Source organism: Vipera ursinii, assembly GCF_947247035.1.
Source record: "Vipera ursinii genome assembly, chromosome: 6".
NCBI classification, from domain to species: Eukaryota; Metazoa; Chordata; class Lepidosauria; order Squamata; family Viperidae; genus Vipera; species Vipera ursinii.
Genome location: NC_139515.1, coordinates 84,781,272 through 84,803,144, shown reverse-complemented (window position 1 = coordinate 84,803,144; position 21,873 = coordinate 84,781,272). Strand labels below are relative to the sequence as shown.

The window sequence follows — 21,873 nt, the reverse complement described above, 5'->3', positions numbered from 1 at the left end:
GTTCCAAGTGTGGCCTTACCAAGGCATTGTAAAGTAGTATTAACACTTCATGTGATCTTGATTCTATCCCTCTGTTAATGTGTTGGCTTTATAGGCAGCTGCAGTACAGCGGCTGGCTCATGTTTAAATGATTGTCCACTAGGACTCACAATTGCTATTATTGAGCCAGGTACCACCTATACCAGGGATAGGCCACCTTGGCTCTTTTATGACTGGTGGACTTCAACTCCCAGAATTCCTGAGCCAGCAAGGGGGAACTATGGCCCCTTCATGACTCATGGACTTCAACTCCCAGAATTCCTGAGCCAGCATGTTTCAGCTTGGAAACCTCTCCCTTTCCCCTCAGCATGGCTGGCTCAGGAATTCTGGGAGTTGAAGTCCACGAGTCATGAAGGGGCCATAGTTACCCCTTGCTGGCTGAGGAATTCTGGGAGTTGAAGTCCCCAAGTCTGAAAGTTGCCAAAGTTGAGGACCCCTGGACTAAATCTGTAGAAGAACTTGTTCCTACAGCAGATTTGCCATCAAGATTATCACAACGTGTGATTTTTATAGTGCCCCTTTTACCAGCTTAGTTAAGACACTTTCTCTTTTGATGCTTTATGATCTATGAAAGCTTACCTTTTCTTCTCTCAGAGAAGGAACAATTTCCTTATATAAAATATTGGAAAATTCTGCCTGACAACAATTAAGTCCTGTAGACAGATACTCAAGGATACCGGGCATGGGTAAACTGAAGATATATATATATATTACATAGAGCCCATTTTTTAATTAATCGTATCGAGATTATGATTTTTCTATAGACAGATTGTCGTGTTTTAATATTATGTAGTGCGTTAATAATCCTAGCCTTTTAAGTTATTTTTATCACTCACAAGCTTAGTATGATTATGGAAATGGCTATTGTATCTTAACTTGGTCTCAGACCGAAATAATGCTTTGACTGGAATTAACTTGCAGAAGAAGTCCAGGATTACAGCACTAGACTGGGAAATAAAACAAATTAAAAATCTTTTAAAAAAAGCATTTGACAAACCGCTTTAATATCATGTTGAAAAAAACACAATGGATTTAAGCCCCTTAGCATTGAGTGCCGCATATAGATAGTCCTCACCTTTCAACTATTTGTTTAGTGGCTATTTGAAGTTACAGTGGCACCGAAAAAGCTGACAACAGCCGTTTTTCACACACACAACCCTTGCAGCACCCCCGTGGTCACAGGCTCAAAATTGGTAACTGACTCATATTTATGACGGTCGCAGGATGCCAGGGTCATGCGATCCCCTTTTGCAAGCCTTCTGACAAGCAGAGTCCATGGGGGGAGCCAGATTTCACTCAACGACCTGTGTTAACTAATTTAACAAGTCCAGTGATCCCCTTAACAACTGTGGCAAGAGAGGTCATAAAATGGGGCAAAACTCACTGAACAAATGCCTCGCCGAGCAGCAGAAGCTTTGGGGTCATCAGCCAAGGATTACCGAACGCTCTGGAGTTAGGGGAGTTATAATGATAGCTTACAAGGGAAATTAATTGTTCAGATGTGGAGGCATAAAGGTGTAGCGGAATGTTTTCCCTCTGTCTTGGGAATCCGGATAACATTCCATCACAAAAGGAAAATGGACAGGTAATAACAACAACAACAACAATAATAATAATAAAGCTGGAAGGGACCTTGGAGGTCATCTAGTCCAACGCCCTCCTCAGGCAGGAAACCCTTTACCAGTTCAGACAAATGGCTGTCCAGTCTCTTCTTAAAAACTTCCAGTGTTGGAGCATTCACAGCTTCTGGAGGCAGGTTGTTCCACTGGTTAATTGTCCTCACTGTCAGGAAGTTTCTCCTTAGTTCTAGGTTGCTTCTCTCCTTGGTTAGTTTCCATCCGTTGCTTCTTGTCCTGCTTTCAGGCGCTTTGGAGAATAGCTTGACTCCCTCTTCTTTGGGGCAGCCCCTGAGACATTAGAAGACTGCTATCATGTCCCCCCCCCTCGTCCTTCTTGTCATTAGACATTATTCCTTGACTTATTAGTGCAATGGATACTGTCCATCATGGTCATAAGTCATAATAGTCTTTTTTTGCAGCCTTTTCCACTGATCCTTAAGCGGTTGCCCTAGTCATAAAGCAGGTGCCCCTGCAGCCATTAAGCGAATGCCACAGTCTTTTAGTGTAACAATCGCTCACTACGGATGTGGGTTTGCCCAAAACTGGGATGTTGTTTTTTGACAAAACCGTTGTAAAATGTGGTCACATGGCCACAAGGTCAGATACCGCCAATGGACACAAAGCTGGCCCAGATGAGTGTGGCACCTCAGTTGTGTTCATGTAGCCACAGGGGAGAGGCCCAACGTTCAGAACTTTGAATCCAGATCCTAAGTAGCCCCCAAGTAGATCCATTGTATCTTTGAATGGTCGCTAAGCAACCGGTCACAAATCGAAGGCTACCTGTATGTCATGCCCAGAGGCTGTGGGGACTGTGTGCCGCAGCAGAACACAGGGTTGCGTTCGATGGGAACATAATCAGGCTGGTTTGAGACAATTTCTACTCTCCAGAATGCTATAAGGAAGTTCAGCTCCTTCTGCAAATTATTGTAGACAGTCATTTGGAATACGGGAAGTCCTCGACTTACGACCACAATTGAGCCCATAATTTATGTTGCTAAGTGACAGATTTGTTAAGTGAGCTCGGCTCCCCCTTTTACGACTTTTCTTGCTGCAATTTTTAAGCGAATCCCTGCAGTTAAATCAGTCACATGCAGGTTGTGAAATGAATCCGGCTTCCCCATTGACTTTGCTTGTCACGAAGTTGCAAAAGGAGAACACCACACATACACACACACACACACACACTCACACCACACACCCCGGGACACTGCAACCGTCATAAATCTGAACCAGTTGCCAAGCATCCAAATGTAAATCACACGACCACGGGGACGCTGAAACGGTTGTCGGTGTGAAACAAGGTCCTAAGTCCCCCTTTTCACTGCCATTGTAACTTTGGACAGTCACTAAATGATCCGTTGTAAGTCAAGGACTACCTGGGTATGGTTGACAAGGGCAAATGGGAGTACGTCAGACTGTATATATTATTTTTGACACCTGCTTTGGCAACTGGGCAACCGAGGTTGCGACGTCTCGACAGACCCGAGTAGAAATTCTGCTGACATTACTATTTCGGTCACCTTCCGAGTAAATTCTATTTATTTTATATATCCTACTTTTCTGCTCTAGTGAGCACTTGCTAAATTGCAATTTGCTTGTCATTTCAGCACCCGAGCTAGGCAGCGAAAATCAAATCCTGATAATAGGTCATTGAGTAAATACAGCCTTGTGGAAGCAGAAGGAATATATATATATATATGTTTGCATTCCACGTCCCCTCAAATGAAGTTTTGAATGGCCAACTTATTTTAAAAAGCCTCTTCTCTACGGCGGGTGGATGTGTTAACTTTTTTAAAATGTTTGGTGGCTTTTTTATTTTATTTTTTGCCATTAACCTTTTATTTGTGTTCCAGATGGCCGGACAGACCCAATTTTGGAGGATGTGGGTGAAGCCTTTAAGCTTATGGGGGTCAACCTACACGAACTGGAAGATTACATCCTGAATATTGAGCCGGTTACTTTTGCACACCAGATCCCTTTCTTCCCTGTGAGTAAGAATAACGTGCTGCAGTTTCCTCAGCCCGGAAGCAAAGATGCAGAAGAGAGGAAGGAATATATTCCTGATTATCTGCCACCTCTGGTCTCGTCTCAAGAAGGTGAGATCTTTTTGCTTCTCTACTTTTGTGCTTTAGTTGTTGCGACCTCAGATGTCCGTTTCACGTTAAGACTCGGCAGACTTTCTCTCCTGTGACGTTCTTCGATTTCCTGACACGGTTTTCTGGCTTGGAATGACGGATGTTGGTCATTTGATGTCCGAGAGCATCAAGATGGTGGAAGGTTTCCATTTTCAAGCGAGGAATTGCAAGTGATCCTCGACCTATGACCACAGTTGAGCCCAAAATGTACGTTGCCGAGTGAGAAATTTGTTCAGCAAGTTTGGGCTCCATTTTACGACTTCTCTTATCCCGTTTGTTAAGGGAATCACTGCCCGTGTTCAAGTAGCAACACGGTTGTTAAGTGAATCTGGCTTCCCCCGTTGACTTTGCTTGACAGAAGGTCGCAAAAGGGGATCACGTGATCCCAGGACGCTGCAACCGTCATAAATGCGAGTTGTCAAGCATCCGAATGTAAATCAAGTGACCACAGGGATGCTGCAACGGTCATAAGGGTGGAAAATGGTTATAAGTCATTTTTCCCAGGGCTGTCATAACTTCGAACTGTCACTAAACAAAGTCGTAAGTCAAAGACTAACTGTAGGTGTTGAAATTATGCACAGTTCTGGAGTGTGCTTCTTCCTACAGTTTTTTCCCCAAAATAAGACTAAGTCTTATATTAATTTTTGCTCCAAAAGACACATTAGGGGTTATTTGTCGGTTAGGGCTTATATTTGGGGAAATGCAGTACTAAATGAGCCTGTCTGGCTGCCGATCCTAACTGGGGCTTATGTTTGGGGTGGGGTTTATATTACGAGCGCCCTGAAAAATCACGCGAGGGCTTATTTCCAGGGAAATACAGTATTACCTTTCACCAAAATAGTTCTGTTGTCTTATTATACCACATTGGTGTAAATCAGCGTTTCCCAACCTTTGGAACTTGAAGATGCGTGGACTTCAACTCCCAGAATTCCCCAGCCAGCTGGCTGGGGAATTCTGGGAGTTGAAGTCCACGCATCTTCAAGTTCCTAAGGTTGGGAAACACTGGTGTAAATCAGAGGTCCCCAACCTATGGCCCATGCCCCACTACTGGGCCATGGCCTCTTGGCCGCCGGGCCACGTGAGTAGCTAGGCAGTGCACGTGTGTGTGCTCATCCCCTCTCATGCCACCGTTGCCGCAATTGTTGTGCAGGCAGCGGCAGCCCCGCTAGTATTGCACAGATGGCAGCAACGCCGCAAGCTCTCCGGCCTTACCTGGTGACCCAGAGCATTGCGCCTCATCTCCCATGACCTCCTCACTGACCTCGCTTCTCCCGTTCTCCAGAAGAAAGTTTCGTGTAGGGTTGGGGAAATCTGCTTGTTGGATACAGGTAGTCCTCAACTTACAACAGTTCATTTAATGACTGTTCAAAGTTACAACCGTACTGAAAAAAAGTGACTTAGGACCGTTTTTCACCCTTACGACCGTTGCAGCATCCCCATGGTCACGGGGGTGTGTGTGTCAACATTCAGAGGCTTGGCAACTGGCATGTACTTGTGACAGTTGCAGTGCCCTGTGGCCCCGTGATCGCCTTTTGAAACGTTCTGATCAGCAAAGTCAGTGGGGAAGCCAGTTTCACTCAATGACCGTGTTACTAGCTTTGCAACTGCAGTGACTCACTTAACCACCGTGGCACGAAAGGTCATAAACTGGGGCGGAGCTGGCTTAAGAACTGTCTTGCCCGGCAACGGAAATTTTGGGCTCCGTTGTGGTCGTAAGTCAAGGACTAGGCTGTACCAGAGAAGCCTTTGGCTTCAGAAGGCTAAAAAGAAATCCTCTGGCTATAACTGTTTTTGTAGTAATGGTAGTTACAAATATTAGTAATAACACCTTCATAAAATTAAAGGACTATATTTTACAGGGGGGACAATTGTTTGTGGCGCATTGATGACTCTCTCTAGGCACATCTTTTAGCAAATTTTGAGGAGTGGGCATGTGGCTTTCCTTGTTTTGTGCTTTTCAGAAATTATTGTCGTTCAGACTTTCATCCTTTTAATATTCGCTGTGGCCAGCAAATGCTGCTGTCCTATTTCATAAGTTTCTTTTCCTGGTAACCAAGCTAGCTTCCGCAAGCCAGCATCACATCGCATCCAAGTTTATCCATGTGCCTTAGGTACAGGATAGTTTATTTGCAAAAAAGGAAATAAACATATTTTTTCCTTTTCTTTTGGGTTGGATGTATGCTTTTTTCTTCCCCCCCCTGTGTTGTATTTTATTCCCATTGACAAAACATCATAAATATATATTGTTAAAAAAAAAAGGGTAGTTGACTTCCGTTTTGTATAAATATGCGATCTATTGCATTACTAGAAAGAAACAGACTTTTGCTTTTCTCCGATGAGACAAGAACTCCACTGTCTGTAGAGCTCGGTTTTGATCAGGACTAACTGTTTTGTTTCGCTGTGGCAGAAATAGCTGCACTTTTTTTTACTTAAATACATGCAGTCGACCCAGTTTGCATATAATGAATATGAATCTGCTGTGCGATCAATTAGAATTAATAGATATATTTCTCATCCAGTAGATCATAATTTGCGGCGTTTATGATGATCACAGGCTAGCTGAAAGCATTGTCGCTTAGAGACGCTGCTGGTTTTCTTTGACGCCATCTAGAGTGTGAGCTTATAAAATTAAATAAAATACATTTTCAAAAAAAAAGTTTTATTCATTTATAACAGGGCTCTTCAAAGTTGGCCCTTTTATGACTTGCGGACTTCAACTCCCAGAATTCCTCAGCCAGGCTGAGGAATTCTGGGAGTTGAAGTCCGCAAGTCATAAAAGGGCCAACTTTGAAGACCCCTGATTCCTAAGATAAACAAAAGGCATTGACTTTCTGACTGACTCTGTTGCAGTAAAATCAGACCTTAAAATCAAATCTCAACTTTTTGCATTTCTAGTACTGTAGTATGAACTCGCCAATTCCGTATCAGCAAATCAGTCTAATCCAGACATGTCAAACACAAGGCCCGGGGGCCGGATCCGGCCCGCGAAGCCATCCTGGAAACAGTGAGGGAATGGCCCCCACTGCCTTGGCCCTGGCCCAGAGACCCTCCTTCTGCCAGAGACCCCCAGATCTGTCCCACTCCTGCCCAGGCCCCCATAGGCACCCTTGATGCGAACGATGTAGAGCTGGCCACGCCCACCCAGTAGGCCATACGCACTCTAGCCACGCCCGCCCAGTAGGCCACGCCCACCGTGGCCACACCCACCGGCCCCCTGAGGGCAACCGCAATGCTGATGCGGCCCTCAATAAAATTGAGTTTGACACCCCTGGTCTAATCGGTAAAACCCCGAATCATGATACCGTGGTGGTGTTTTTTTCCGCCTCAAGCCCAGAGTCCAGAAGCGGTTTCTAAGTAGCAACAACGGTACTTAAATGTTCTTTTCTTTTATCAGCACAGTCAGTTTGGCCATCTCTGCTGATTCCATCCGCTTTACTGACCGTTACGGTCTGTCCTGACAGTCCCTGACTTACGAATGCCGTGGAGTCAGCCATTACGCTAAGCCACCAGTCGTACTTCTGGTTTCCAAACTCTGTGTTCAGATCCTTCCGGCATTCCACTTGCAAGTGCCCAGACGCTCATTGCTTTTGCACAAGTGAACTGCTGTAGACAGAATGCAAGAACCTAGCAGAATGAAGCAAAAATGCACAAAATGAAAAGAAAAAGAGAAAAAAAGGAGGGAGGTGGGCAAGCTTGAGAAGCCCACGGAGGAAGATTTTGCCGAAGTACCAAGCGGATAAATTTTAGAATGAAAAGAATATACCGTATTTTCCGGCGTATAAGCCGACCCAGCGTATAAGACAACCCCCTACTTTTAAGAAGTTTTTCAAGGTTTTTTGTCTTATACGCCGGAAAATACGGTATATGATGAGAATAGAGATGTCAAAGGTGTGTGTGTGTGTATGGGGGGGAAATCTGCTTACTGTTACTCACTTCTTTCAGTTGTTCAGATAAAGCCTTGCTTTGAATATCTTACTGAATCTTATCTGAGGTCTTTGCAATTGTCCTTACTAGGAAACGTAACAGTGATTCATCATTCGAGTGTGTAATTGTTCGGAAGAACAGAAAATTAATGTACTTGTACATAATTCATGTGGTAAGTTAGGATTTAGTGTTAGTGGGTTCAGATTTTTTTCTTTTCATCAGATAAGTATTTTTTTTTAAAAAAAAGTTGTCCTTGATGTTAATTCTGGTTTTATTGTCACGATAGAAAGAAAACAAAGCAAATGGTATTAATTTAAAAAAAAAAAGTAAAGGTATCCCTTCTGTGTACTTTAAGGTAAGCAGGCAGTCCTCGACTTACAACAGGTGACCACTTGAAGTTACAACGTCCTTGAAAAAAGTGTCTTGAGCGTTTTGCCACACTTACCGCCGTCGCAGCCTCCCCGTGGTCACACGCTCCAAATTCAGATGTTCAGATGCTTGGCAACTGGTTCGTATTTATGTCCGTCGCGGTGTCCCTGGGGTCATGGGATCCCCCCTTTGGTGACCTTTTGACAAGCAAAGTCCCTTAACAGCCGTGTCCCTAACTTCACAACTGCAGTGTTTCACTTAAGAACGGTGGCAAGAAAGGTCGTGAAATGGGGCGAAGTTCACTTAACAACCGTCTCGCTTAAGAACAGAAATTTTGGGCTCAGTTACAGTCGTAGGTTGAAGACTTGCCAGTACATTAACATCGTGTTCTAAAAAGGCTTATTCCAGAAGGATTTTGCTAAAAGGTTTTCGTGAGTGGTTGAAGTTCTGGCTCTTCAGGAGCGTTGGAGAATAGCTTGACTGCCTCTTCTTTGGGGCAGCCCCTGAGATACTGGAAAAACTGCTATCATGTCCCCCCTGGTCCTTTTCTTCAATAAGCTAGACATGCCCAATTCCTGCAACTGTTCTTTATAAAGCAAATACTATCAGTATTACAGTATCATCTCCTGTTCTTATGGCTCTTAAACAGCTGCCTCAAGAAAATCAGCCCTCCTTTAACATTTAATTTAAATCACATTTATTAAGAAAAAAGAGCTCTCTCAAAATCTCTTCTTTTGTTTTCTTCTTTCTTCTTTACTGCTAAGCTTGTAAGCCGCCCTGAGTCTTCGGAGAAGGGCGGGATATAAATGGAATTAAAATAAATTTAAAAAAAATAAAATAAATATGTACAGATAATGCTCGACTTACGTCCACATAAGCCCAAAATTTCCCTTGCTAAGCGAGACAGTTCTCGAGTGAATTTTGCCCCATTTTATGATCTTTCTTGCCACAGAATTACTGCAGTTGACAACTTAGTAACACGGTTGTTAAGTGAATTGGCTTGTCAGAACGTCGCAAAAGGTGACCCTGGGACACTGCAACCATCATAAATACGAGTCAGTTGCCAAGCATTTAAATTTGGATCACGTGACCGCGGGGAATGCTGCAACGGTCATAAATGTGAAAACCGGTCATAACTCACTTTTTTCAGTGCCGTTGTAACTACGGGGGAGGGGTGCAGCCACTGGAACTTGGAATCCAGGTCGTCAGTAGCACCACCCCAAAATAGGCCCATCATAACTTTGAACGGTTGCTAAGCAACTGGTCGTAATTCGAGGATTACCTTTATGGGGTTTCTGTGGTTATTGTTTTTTTAAAAAAAATATTATTTATGTTTTAATTTTAAGAGCTGTGGTGGCGCAGTGGTTAGATTGCAGTATTGCAGGCTGACTCTGCCCACTGCCAGCAGTTCGATCCTGACGGGACTCAAGGTCGACTCCGCCTTCCATCCTTCCGAGGTCGGTAAAAATGAGGACCCAGATTGTTGGGGGGCAATAGGCTGACTCTGTAAACCGCTTAAGAGACGCCTGCAAAACACTCTGAAGCCGTATATAAGTCTAAGGGTTATTGCTATTGCTGATTTTTAATCCCCCCCCCTCCGAATCACGTGTATGAGATGGGAAGCTTTATAAATCAAATGAAGAAATAAATAAGACTTTCCAGAGTAAGCAGGGATTGGTAAATGAAATGCACCATTATATGCTGCTTGGTTCCGACGGGCTGGAGGTTTCCTGGTTTACCTTGTACGGCAAGTTTTTTTTAAAAAAATCAATAATTGAAGCTCCATTAGATAATACCAAAATGTAAGTTGCTGGGGGGGGGGGGTTTGCCCCCTCCTTTTTGTTTATCAAGCTACCTTTGCAATTTTAAATGCTGGGGCTCCGGCTAGTTTTAGGAGCAAAACAGCATGCAATAATACAACATATACAACGTATTTGTACATTAGCAGATTGTTAGATGGTTAGATTGTTTTGTTTTATTTTATTTTGCCCCCATGTATCTGCCACACTGTGCTTCTCTCCGACAGACTCAGTTGGGAATTGCAACTAGGAAACGGTAGCTTTAAACCCCACGTTTAGCTCAGGAAGTCTTAGTGCCATAGGAAGGGAGCTAAACTCACCTTTCATTTCCTCTTTGGCCCCAAATATTTCAGATTAACTTTCAAGCAGACGGCGACACCGTTAAAGGATTTGGTCTCCAAGACAGAGTTACCGGCCGCCTGGAGTCCAACATAGCAGGGGGCTGGTCGGTGGCCAAAACTCTTTAGTTAAGCTGCTCGGTATCCTATTGCAAACGAAATAGCAACAACTGCAACAAAATGCTGGGTTTGGAATGGAGAACTTGAAAGCGCTAGTTAAAGAAGCTTTTATTTCAGTGTCAAGAGATCATAAAACTTATAATGCCGACAATTGTGCAATTTTTTAAAAGGGCTTTTACTTGTCGGGGGGGAAAAGTTACCATTTGCCAGATGGTAGAATTTTCCTGAGTGGTGTGTGTGTGTGTGTGTGTATGTATACGTATACGTATATGTATATATATGTATATGTATATGTATAAATACATACATATGTATATATATAAATACAAAAACCAACATTGCTTGTAATGAATCCACTATGGAAGAAAAAAGGAATTAAAAAGGAAGTGGGCTGAAGACCCACTTATTTGAACTAGCTGGTCTGGCCTGATGGGGAATATTAGGGTTTTTTAATGGGTTTTTTACTGTTTTTATTGTTATTGTATTTTAATTGGGCATCTGTTTAATTTCTTTTTAATTTTTGTACTGTTATTTATATATGCCCTGTTAACCGCCCTGAGTCCTTCGGGAGAAGGGCGGTATACAAATTGAATAAATAAATAATAAATAAATAAATAAAAATGATTGGATGCTTTGTGCACCTTCTGCTGTCAGTATATGTTGCCTCTACATTTAAACAAATAGCACTGCGTTTGGTGATTAAAACAAGATGATTAAAATCAGGTACTTACTATCATATCTGATGGACATGCCCTAAAGCTAAAAAAAAATTGGTCAAAAATACACATATGCTTAGAGAAAATGATTAAAAAACATACAGACGTTAAGCCAGAATTGTTTTCGTTAGGCACAATGGCAAGAAAATATGAGAAAGAATGCATGCACTTAATTTTACACGTATCAAGGGAGGCAAGAATGGCATTTGCCTCAATATTGGAAAAGTGAAAACCTACCAACGGCGGAAGAATTAATTAAGAAAATTTTAGATTGTGCAGAAATGGACAAATTGACATTGATAAAAGGGAACAAAGATTTCAATATGCTTCAGAACATGGGACAATTTTTATCAATGGCTAGAAAAACGAGTTAGAGAGAAAGGAATGTAATATGTACTATGTAACATTAAATATGTATTAGTAAGAAGAAGAATATTGGGTGAAGAGAAGATTTCAGAAATATATTATTAGGCAACATATTGATTATGAAAATATAGAAACTAATTATTACTGATTGTTATTTAAACATGTCATCTTATAAAAATTAATAATATATAGATACAAAAAAACCCAAGATGATTAAATTTCAAAAATACTTGATGATATTATCTATTCGATTGTATGGGCCAGGTCTCTTACACTTATGAAATAAAATTTTATTTGCCTTCATAAACCTAGCAGCACACAAAATCGGTCTTTTGAAATAAAGGCCATTTGAGCATACATTTTTGAATTATGGTTTATTAAACTCCTCGAGGCTTAACGAACGAGTTCTAAAACGGGGCTAAATTCCAAGAACGCAGACTTGAAATTGGAAGAAAGTTACGTACTTGTTTCATTATTTGAATAGCTTGTGGGTGGATGATTTAAATCAGTTTCCTCCCGTTCTGATGCTCTCTAGATTTGTTGTATTTTAGCTCCTAGAATTGGCAATGTATCATGATCAACAGATACGCTAGCTAGAAAATTCTTGGAACCGAAGCCATCGGGGACTTCTGGCGAGAATACGCTGAGCTAGGCATCCCTGAAAGAGCAGAGACAGCATTAAGGCTGAAATTGTGAACAAGGGGTTAGATCTTGGCCAGTGAAATCTCTCCACAGAAACAGGAGAGAGACCATGGGATTGCCCACATGTACATTGCAGGACCACAATTGAGCCCAAAATTTCTGTTGCTAAGCGAGACAGTTGTTAAGTGAATTTTTGCCCCACTTCACGATCTTTCTTGCCAGAGTTGTTAAGTCGGCAACCCGGTTGTTAAGTGAATCTGGCTTCCCCCATGGACTTTGCTTGTCAGAAGGACGCAAAAGGGGATTGCGTGACACTCCCCCCCCCAGGACGTTGCAACCGTCATAAATATGAGTCAGTTGCCAAGTGTCTGAATTTTGATCACATGACCCTGGGGGATGCTGCAACGGTCGTAAGTGTGAAAAAAAAGGCCACAAGTCGACTTTTTTTTCACCGCCGTTGTCACTTTGAATGGTCACTAAATGAACTGTTGTAAGTTGAGGACTTGCCTGTATTCCAGACACTTGCTCCTCATGACCCCACTGCAAAAACTGATGGGGTTTTTTGTTTGTTTTTTGTGGCTGGCTGGACAGTAGAGCAGCTGAGAATTGGATCAATTTCATCTATACCCACAACCGTATTATACCCTATATGGACACAAAGTTCTTAATCACTTTTTGAGTAACTTTTTTTTTAAACTGATTTTGAAATGTGAAGAAGTTTGATGGCAATTCACGGGTGAATTTCCTTCAGTCCTTAACAAACAAACTGTTCAATGGGACTTCAAGGACTTAGCAATTTTGGGGGAATAAATGGCAAAAGGGTGATTAGAATGTTGTTTTGGAAGGTTATAAATGGATTAAGGGTCTAGATTGACTTGAAATGGGATTTTCAAGTTAATTGAATGAATCCTTCCCATGGCAAAACAGCTCATGCTTTGAATTCCAATATACTGAGTGTGTGAGTGTGTATATATTTATTTATGGGACTTTGAAGGTTGGACACCAGAGGGAGCTAAAAGGAAGTAAAGATTACAATTATAGGAGAACATTTAACGTTTTTCACGCAGAATGGAACAAAATACCTTAACATCGAATATATTGAAGGACACGTGTGAATGATGGACTCAGAAGTTAATTTCAAGAGTGTTTGCTGTCGTAGATAGACTCTGTGGATGTTGTTGCAGAAGAGGAACATGTTCCACCGGATGAGACCGAAATGGATTTGAACATGGATTTTAAAATGGCAGGCTATAAGAATGATCTAGGAGAAATGAAATGAAATCTTAAGATATACAGAGGAACTCTGATCTGATGTTTTAATAATTAAAGGGAGCATGCAACCAACCAACCAGGAGATTGCCTTGGATAATTTTCCTATATGAGATCTACAAGAGAGACACGTTAAAAGTTTTGAAAAGTTTGGTGGGAAGGAAGGAAGGGAGAAAGGGAGGGAGGGAAGGGCCGTGGTGGTGAAGTGGTTAGATTGCAGTATTGCAGGCTGACTCTGCCCACTGCTTGGAGTTTGATCTTGACTGGCTCAAGGTTAACTCAGCTTAGAGAGGGAGGGAGGAAGGAAGGAAGGAAGGAAGGAAGGAAGGAAGGAAGGAAGGAAGGTAGGAAGTCCAGTTCTAGGACATTATTTGAAGGGATTAGAGATTCATTTATTATTTAGGAAAATTGATGTGGCCACCCAACTCACAGTGACTCCAGGCAACTTACAGAAGTAAAACCCCAAACTCAATGACCCCACCCTCCCTGCAAGTGACAGCAATCAAACCAATCATTTGATGGGCACCTTATCACCCTGGAGTCCCCAGGCCTGCTGGCAAAAACTATGTCTTCAGGGCCTTTAGAAAGAGTACCAAGGTGTGTGTGTGGGGGGGGGGGCAATCTTAGATCTGCAGGGATGATGTTCCACAGGAAGGGAGCCACCACGGAGAAGGTCATTTTTCTTCGCCCCACTAGATAACGACTCCTTAAGAAAGGGGGCCCATAACATGTCTCCCCGCTGTGGTGGCTCATCTGGAGCAACTGGGAAAAGACAGTCCTTCAGATAACCTGATCTTAAATCATGTAATGCTTTAAAAGTTTACAGCACTTGTAACTGACCCAGAAGCAAAATGGCAGACAAAGCACAAATGTAGACTTGCACAAAACCGTGCGGGCTGCCGCACATTCAACCAATTCAAGCTTTTGAATATTTAAAAGGCAGCCCCATTTGGAGCACCTTGCAGTAATCAAGATGGAAATGTATTAGGGTGTGGATGACTGTGGAGTGTGGCTTGTTGGTCCAGGAAAGCAGACCACAACTTGCCGTTGCACAGAGGCCCTGTTAGCCACGAAAAAAGATTTGATTGTTAAAAGTAGTGGGTAGGAATATAAAATTGGTTTATTTGATCAGGGTTGAAACAGGCGATGTTATGTCTGGTAACGCTTAATGGACTTTTGCTGACCAGAACTGAATGACTTGGATTTAAAGATTTGTTTGTAGATAAAGGGTGTGATGTGGGATGAAGAGATTGTTGGATGTATTTTAAGAGAAACTGATAAGTTAAAATTGTTTATACTTGTTGATGTAAAGACGGAAGCTTTTTTTTTAAAAAAAAATATTTCTCTTCTCTATTCTTTTATATTTTTTCTTCACTGTACTTTTTATTTATTTTTCTTGCTATTCCTTTATTTTTGTAGTTTGTGTTAGTTTTTATGTACATACTACTTGCAATACTTCATAAAATTATGCGGAAAAATAAGGAATTGGACCCACCTGTTAGCAGATGTATTTAAGCTAACAAAATTATCCTAAATCGTGTCTTTTGGCTTGTTGGCTTGTTTTACTAGTGGGGTTTTGCTTTTTAGTTGTTTGTGTATCCCTTGAGTCAAAAATTGGCACACTCAAGACACTGTGGTTATCATGACTTCACTCTGTACTGTACACTTATCTCAAAAACTCTGTTCCATTCATGATTTAAAATGAAAATCAGTTTACTTAGAATCTCAGAAATTCTGTAGTCATGTTTTCAGAACTGTCAAAACCTATTGATAATTAATCTCTTCCCCTAAGCATTCAATAATTGCTTAGAATTTTTCTCTGAACCACATTATGAGTACTTTTGACTACGCTATATTAAGTACTACATTATTGAAACATATATCACCTCCTTTTAAAAAAAATTCTGTTCAAATTATGCTAGCAATCGGTAAAATACAAGCCATGTATCGCTTTAAACAAAATCCAGGGGGGGGAAAAATCCTGATGTCAATTCTTGCCTTTTTTTTTTAAATTAAGCATACAAAAGTATAAAAATAAAACAATGACATTCAGGTGGATGACGAAATATAGGACGTATTTAGAAATATCTAAAAGGTTGCTAACACTGCTATCATCAGTCCCTTTTAAAAAGATTGTAAAATATATCTTCCCGGTTCTAAAAACAAAACCGAAAGTCCTTCCTGAACTTTAACCTAAAAATGCCAAGTTAAACCACCAACTAAGCTTATAAAATGCAGTACATTAAGTCAAAACTGGAAGTCTAATTTTCCACGAAAAGGGCCCTTCTCAAGGATTCCCGTGCTTTGCATCAACTTCCCATAGGATGGATCAATCAATCATTCTGCTACATTGTTTTTCAACCTTGAGAACTCTACCCTGTATGGACTTCAACTCCCAGAATTCCCCAGCTAGCAGTTCATGTGGCTTCAAGGTACTAAGGTTGAGGAACGCTGCTCTAGTAGGAATTAGAATTTCTGCAAATGTAGGAAGTAATTAAGATGAAGTCCCTTGAGAGACTGCAGGACTCAACTTGCTTCTTGGTAATTCACAGAGGTTTCTTGGCATAATAGGTAAAGGTAAAGGTTCCCCCACACATGCGTGCTAGTCGTTTCCAACTCTAGGGGCCGGTGCTCATCTCCGTTTCAAAGCCGAAGAGCCAGCGCTTGTCCGAGGACGTCTCCGTGGTCATGTGGCCGGCATGACTAGATGCCAAAGGCGCACGGAACGCTGTTACCTTCCCACGTAGTGGTCCCTATTTTTCTACTTGCATTTTTACGTGCTTTCGAACTGCTAGGTTGGCAGAAGCTGGGACGAGTAACAGGCGCTCACTCTGTTACGCGGCACTCGGGATTCGACCCTCCAAACTGCCGACCTTCTGATCGACAAGCTCAGCGTCCTAACCCACTGACCCACCGCGTCCCTTCTTGGGATAATAAGGTCACACAATTCTGTGGAAGTCCTGGTTGGCCTCCAGAATGGGAAAATCAGATCAGAGTTAGCTGACCCTGTTGATCTGGAATGAGGTACCCAGTTTTATATGAATAGGATTGGTGATGGGCCAGAAAAATATGTGCGTAGTTGAGGTGAATGTTTTAAGCAAGACTAGTTCTTCCCGAACATGTTAAATCGGCCTACATGGACCACAATTTAATTAATTCTGTTTGGATTGCAGCAGACATAGTCTTTGACTTGGGACACAACCGGGACTTCACTAAGTGAGGCGGTTGATAAGTGAGTTATGCCTAATTGTATGACTTCTTTTTTCGCCACAGTTGCTAAGCAAATCTCACTGTCATTAAGCGACTCTGGTTTTCTCTGTTGATTTTGCTCGTTGGAGGCTGAGAAGGTCACAGATGGCGATCACATGACCCTGGCACACTACAGCCGTCGTAAGTGCGTGCTGGTTCCCGAATCGTGATCACGTGACAACACTTATAAATGCGAAGACCAGTCATATATGAGGCACTGTATTTCAGCCCTGTCTAAGCGTCAGACTGTTGCTAAACTATCATTATAAGTCAAGGATTACCTGTGAGTGTAACTCAGTCTGGTCTGGTCTGCATTTGAAAACTGTCACAAAATAATAATAATTAATAATAATAATAATAATAATAATAATAATAATAATAATAATAATAATAATAATAATAATAATAATAATAATAATTTTATTTGTATACCGCCCTTCTCCCGAAGGACTCAGGGCGGTGAACAGGGCAATACATGTTAAAAGACAAGAATACAAAAATTAAAAGAGATTAAACAAGATGCCCCAAAACTATAACAATAAGTTAAAATACATAAAAATTGTACGGTGCAATGTTATAACAGGGTATTTATCAAGAATATATGGTACTTTTCTTGAGTCTTGGCACAGTTCAAAATACTTCAATGAGACCTACAGAAGTTTGCATGATTTGGGGCTACATTTTTCTCCCTGTATCAGTCAACCTGTACTTTTAAGATTTTCTCCCGGTCCTTCCATCACTCGATGCAGATTTGTTGAAAATACCCTTTTTTCTATGGCTGTTCTCCGGAACCTGCAAAGCAGATCAGATAAATGATCACTTCTAATCCTTCCGTCTGCAAAAACGTACTTGAAACTTCTATTTTTAAGGTATATTGTTGTTAGCCATTTTGAACCCATTTTGAGTAGAGAGAAAGGATATCGTTTCAATAAATAAATACTTTAAGAAATACCCATGGGCAAGGTAATAGTAATTGTTTTTCCTGGCAATTTTTCCATTGCACTGTTCTTTCTGAATTAGGTTTAGCGTATTTAAAAGCATAAAAACTTTCCAGTCTTTATGGAATTTTTTAAAATGCGTTGTTAATAAAATATTACCGAAGCAGATTTTTTCCCCCCTCCTAATCTGAATTAAATCATGTTTGCTGACTTCTAGGATATCTTTAACATTTTTCCACTAACAAGCAGGACTATTTTTTTAGAAGGAAGAGAATTTTTCTGCGTTTAATTGAAGTATTTGACTTTCACTACAAACCCAAAATTAGATATATATTTTTTCTGACTTTTTGTGGGCATCTGAAGGAAATCTACAAATATTGTATAAAGTGATAACCTTTCACTTATCAACAGAGATGTCTTTCTTTGGCTCATTATTCTTAATTACAAGCTACCAGCATTTTTTGTTATTTCTTTCCCTTCACATCTACCGCGATACCTTCTTACTAACCTTTACTCCTTAAATCTTTTTGGCCATTTCCTTCTTCCTTCTACTTACAGTAAGGAACTAAAATTATTTTTATTACCATTTTAATTTATTTTTCTTTAGAACTCATACAAGTAAGAGCCAAAATCTGTGTCATAGGACATGGCCGGGGGGGGGGGAACCTAATCTTTGTTAAGTAGGCTCTAACGCAGGAAATTTAGTGTATCGTTTTTTTTTCCTCAGGGAAAAAAATAATAATTTTAATGAAGTTGCAGTATAACATAAAATATAGAAGAAACGAAAGTTTGAAAACTTAAGGCCGAAAAGTGCAGAGAGAGAAGGAGGAAAAAAAAAACATGACTTCCAACTTCCTTCGCTGAGGTAATTGCAAAAACAGTACAACTTTAACCACTTGCTTTACATTTTCACATTTCAAGCCATCTCGGTAACTACCAAATCATTTTTAAAAGCTAAAATCCAACTTCCATTTTTTTTCCCCCCTCAGTTTCGAGCAAAAAGTCCAGAAGCGGTTTCCAAGTAGAAACAAAACGAGACTTTTATTCTAAATGTTACTCCGCTGTGGCACCTTTAAGGTATTACCTGAACATAAAATCCTTCATTTGCTGTGATAATCGTTGGGTCTGCAACAGAATAAACTGCAGCCCTGTTCTGGCCATCTATGTTAGTTGCCTTGCTTATAAACTAAGCAAGAATGATAAAGGCGGGTTGTAAGCCTGTGCAAGTTTTGATATGATGATGATGATGATGATGATGATGATGATGTTGAAAGGGACATCTTGGAGGTCATCTAGTCCAACCCCTGCCCAGGCAGGAAACCCTATACCAGGGGTAGGCAACCTCGGCTCTTTTATGACTCGTGGACTTCAACTCCCAGAATTCCTGAGCCAGCTATGCTGGCTCAGGAATTCTGGGAGTTGAAGTCCACGAGTCATAAAAGAGCCGAGGTTGCCGACCCCTGCCCTATACCATTTCAGACAAAACTTCTACACATATTCCCATTATGATACTCTTGTCGATTAATTTGGGGTAGTTGTGTGTTAGCAAATCTTGGAGGGATTTACTCAGAGGCAGTTAAATGTTAGTGTCTTGTGAATGGGGTTTTATCTCCAGCTGCGGATGGCCCCCAGTGTCTCCCAGCAATGAGTAGTCTTCACACAACTTGTATATTGATCTGATTGGCCTGCAGCCCCCCCCCCCTCCTCTCCCCTGTACTTAATATTTGCACGGCAACTTAAATTTCTGTACAGTAAGGTGTTTTTTTTTCTGCTGGGTTGTTTTTTTTTTTTTTTGTATCAAGATGGAAAATCGAGTGGGTGGACTCTATGGTTTTCTGAGTTAGCTGTAATTCTTCAGATAATCTGGAATGACCAGTTTTGCACGTAGACAATGAAATGATTTACACTTAATATCACACCGGTTGGAGCATCGTTTTCCTCCATTTAGCATTTGACAAAATCAATCCTGTTTCAGTTTTTCAGACTCGGGGCATAATATTTCTGTTCGACGTAGCAGCCTGATACATTTGGTGAGGTTCACCATGCCGGCGAGAAGCGGAGATATCAAATAATTTGTCAAAACGAGCCATCAAAAGTGCCTCTTTCAAGTTATTGCCGCATGCAAATGAAAGCAGAGCTGATAGATATTTGCTTTTGGGGGGGTGGCTGCTATGTCCTTGAAAGCCATTTATGTTACAAAAAACAATAATAGCATGCTTAATAAGAATAGATAGTACCGAAGAACATTTTTTTTAAAAAAAATTGTATTACTTTTTTGTCCTTTCAGTCTTGCAACTACTGCAAACTAGCCCCCCCCAAAAAATCCTGCCAATATTTTTTTTAAAAAAGCAGATCCGCTCCTTTGAATACATAGCATTTATATGTGTTTGATTAAGACTCTTTTTTTTACAATTATCATAATACGAAGTACAAATGAAAATAAAGATAGGGAAAGGGGAAGAAGGAGGCAGGTACAGGCAGAACGAAAAAAGCATCAGCTTCCAACTTTTTTTTCAGCTCAGTAAAGGACAGAGTAAAACTACAGCGAGTCCTCAACTTTCAACAATTCGCTTAGTGACCGTTCAGAGTTACAACAGCACTGAAAAAGGTGATTTACGACCGTTTTCCCATGGTCTCGTGATCAAAATTCAGAGGCCTGTCAACTCTTATTTATGACGGTCGCTGTATCCTGGGGTCACGTAATCTCTTTTTGCGACCTTCTGACCAGCAAAGTCAATGGGCGGGGAGCCAGATTCACTTAACAACCAGGTTTCTAACTTAACGGCGATGGGTTACTTAACAACTGGGGCAAGAAAGGTCGTAAAGCAGGACAAGATTCACTTAACCACCATCTTGCTCAGCAGCAAAAATTTTGGACTCAGTTGTGGTCATAAGTCAAAGACTACCTGGACAGCCTCAACATTTTACTTTATCAGCTTAATAAATCCTGGCCCTTTCTGCAACGACCAACTCTATTAATCAGCAGAACCCGACATCGAGAGTTCGTTTTTTTTCTCCATTATTTTTCCTTCTTTGTTCATTTAATGACCGTTCGAACTTACAACAGCACTGGAAAAAAATCGAATGATGATCAGTTTTCACACGACCACCGCAGCATCCCCAGGGTCCACGTGATCAAAATTCAGACCCTTGGCCACCGACTCGTATTTACGACAGTCGCAGTGTCCCAGGGTCATGTGATCGCCTTTTGGGACCTCCTGACAAGCAGAGTCAATATGCAATCCAGAGTCACTTAACGGCAACCACGGGACTAACTGCATTGATTCACTTAAGAGCAGTCTCGCTTAGCAATGGAAATTTGGTGCCCAATTGTGCTCGTAAGTCGAGGACTACCCGCATTCCTTGGAAGGAATTCAAAACAGATTTCGCCGTCGAAAGGCTGCTTGCTGACATTCAGAAAGATGCCGTGCCTTGTTTGCATGATGACTAAGGAAAGGCTTTTGTTAGCTCTACTTTTCGATTTCCTGATGTGCAAATGTGAACTTCTGCTTTGAATCTGACATATGTCTTAATAATTTTATCTTCATTATCCAGAAACTAGTAGCCTTTAGTGTGTGTTTTTTCTTCCAAAGGCTATTTTTCCCTAGATAAGTAGAACGTAATTTCATGTTCATTATAGAAAGTTCACAGTTAAAATGCGGTACGGGAATAACTCATCAAAAGTTAATTGTGTGACACAGTGAACATTCCTGTCGTACAATTTGGAACTAAGGTGTAAACTGTTGGCTGTTTCTGAGCTGAAAAAGTGGCTTGGAAAATGTTATATTGATTTTTACCATCCCACAATTAATTTTTACTGGCACGGTTACAGCTTCTTAGCTTTACTGTTCCTGTCCATTTTTCTCCTCGATTTTTTCTCTCAGAAATCTCACTGAGACTTTCTCCTTGCCTAGCCTGAATGGCACGCGGTAGACTCCGATAATAAAATCGGAATTCTCTCGATTGCATTTAACTTGGGTTTGGAGGTGCTTCAAACAAATTCTGCCTATTTCGGTGGGAATGCCTAATCAGCAGCCTGAATAAGCAAATGATTTTAACCCCTTTGCTTATTTTTGAGCAGCCAAGTCTGCTAATGATTTCCTGCAGAAGGTCGCTGAAGTAGGCGAAATACTTTTAATCTCAATTTTTATCTTTTCTAAAGGCGATTCTCTAGTTTTTTGAGGGTGCATTTCCCCCCCCCCCCGATATTGTCTCATAAACCAGAGGGTGGGCGCATTTATGTTTGGGAGAAAGGGAGTTTATATAAATTAATTGACTGATTGATTGGTTAATTGATTAATATGCTCTCCCCCTCAAACTCACAGTGACTACCGGCAGTTTATAAAAATA

At 41.1% G+C, this 21,873-nt stretch overlaps 1 protein-coding gene across 2 annotated transcripts in view; it reads left to right on the top strand.

The window, feature by feature from the left end:
• Nucleotides 1–21,873, top strand: part of TAF3 (TATA-box binding protein associated factor 3) — a 162,805-nt gene that overhangs the window by 3,667 nt on the left and 137,265 nt on the right. For both annotated transcript variants that reach the window (XM_083366094.1, XM_083366093.1), the window contains exon 2: nucleotides 3,512–3,754. In XM_083366094.1, coding sequence (XP_083222220.1) covers nucleotides 3,512–3,754 — 243 coding nt within the window. The remainder of the gene's footprint in view (nucleotides 1–3,511; nucleotides 3,755–21,873) is intronic.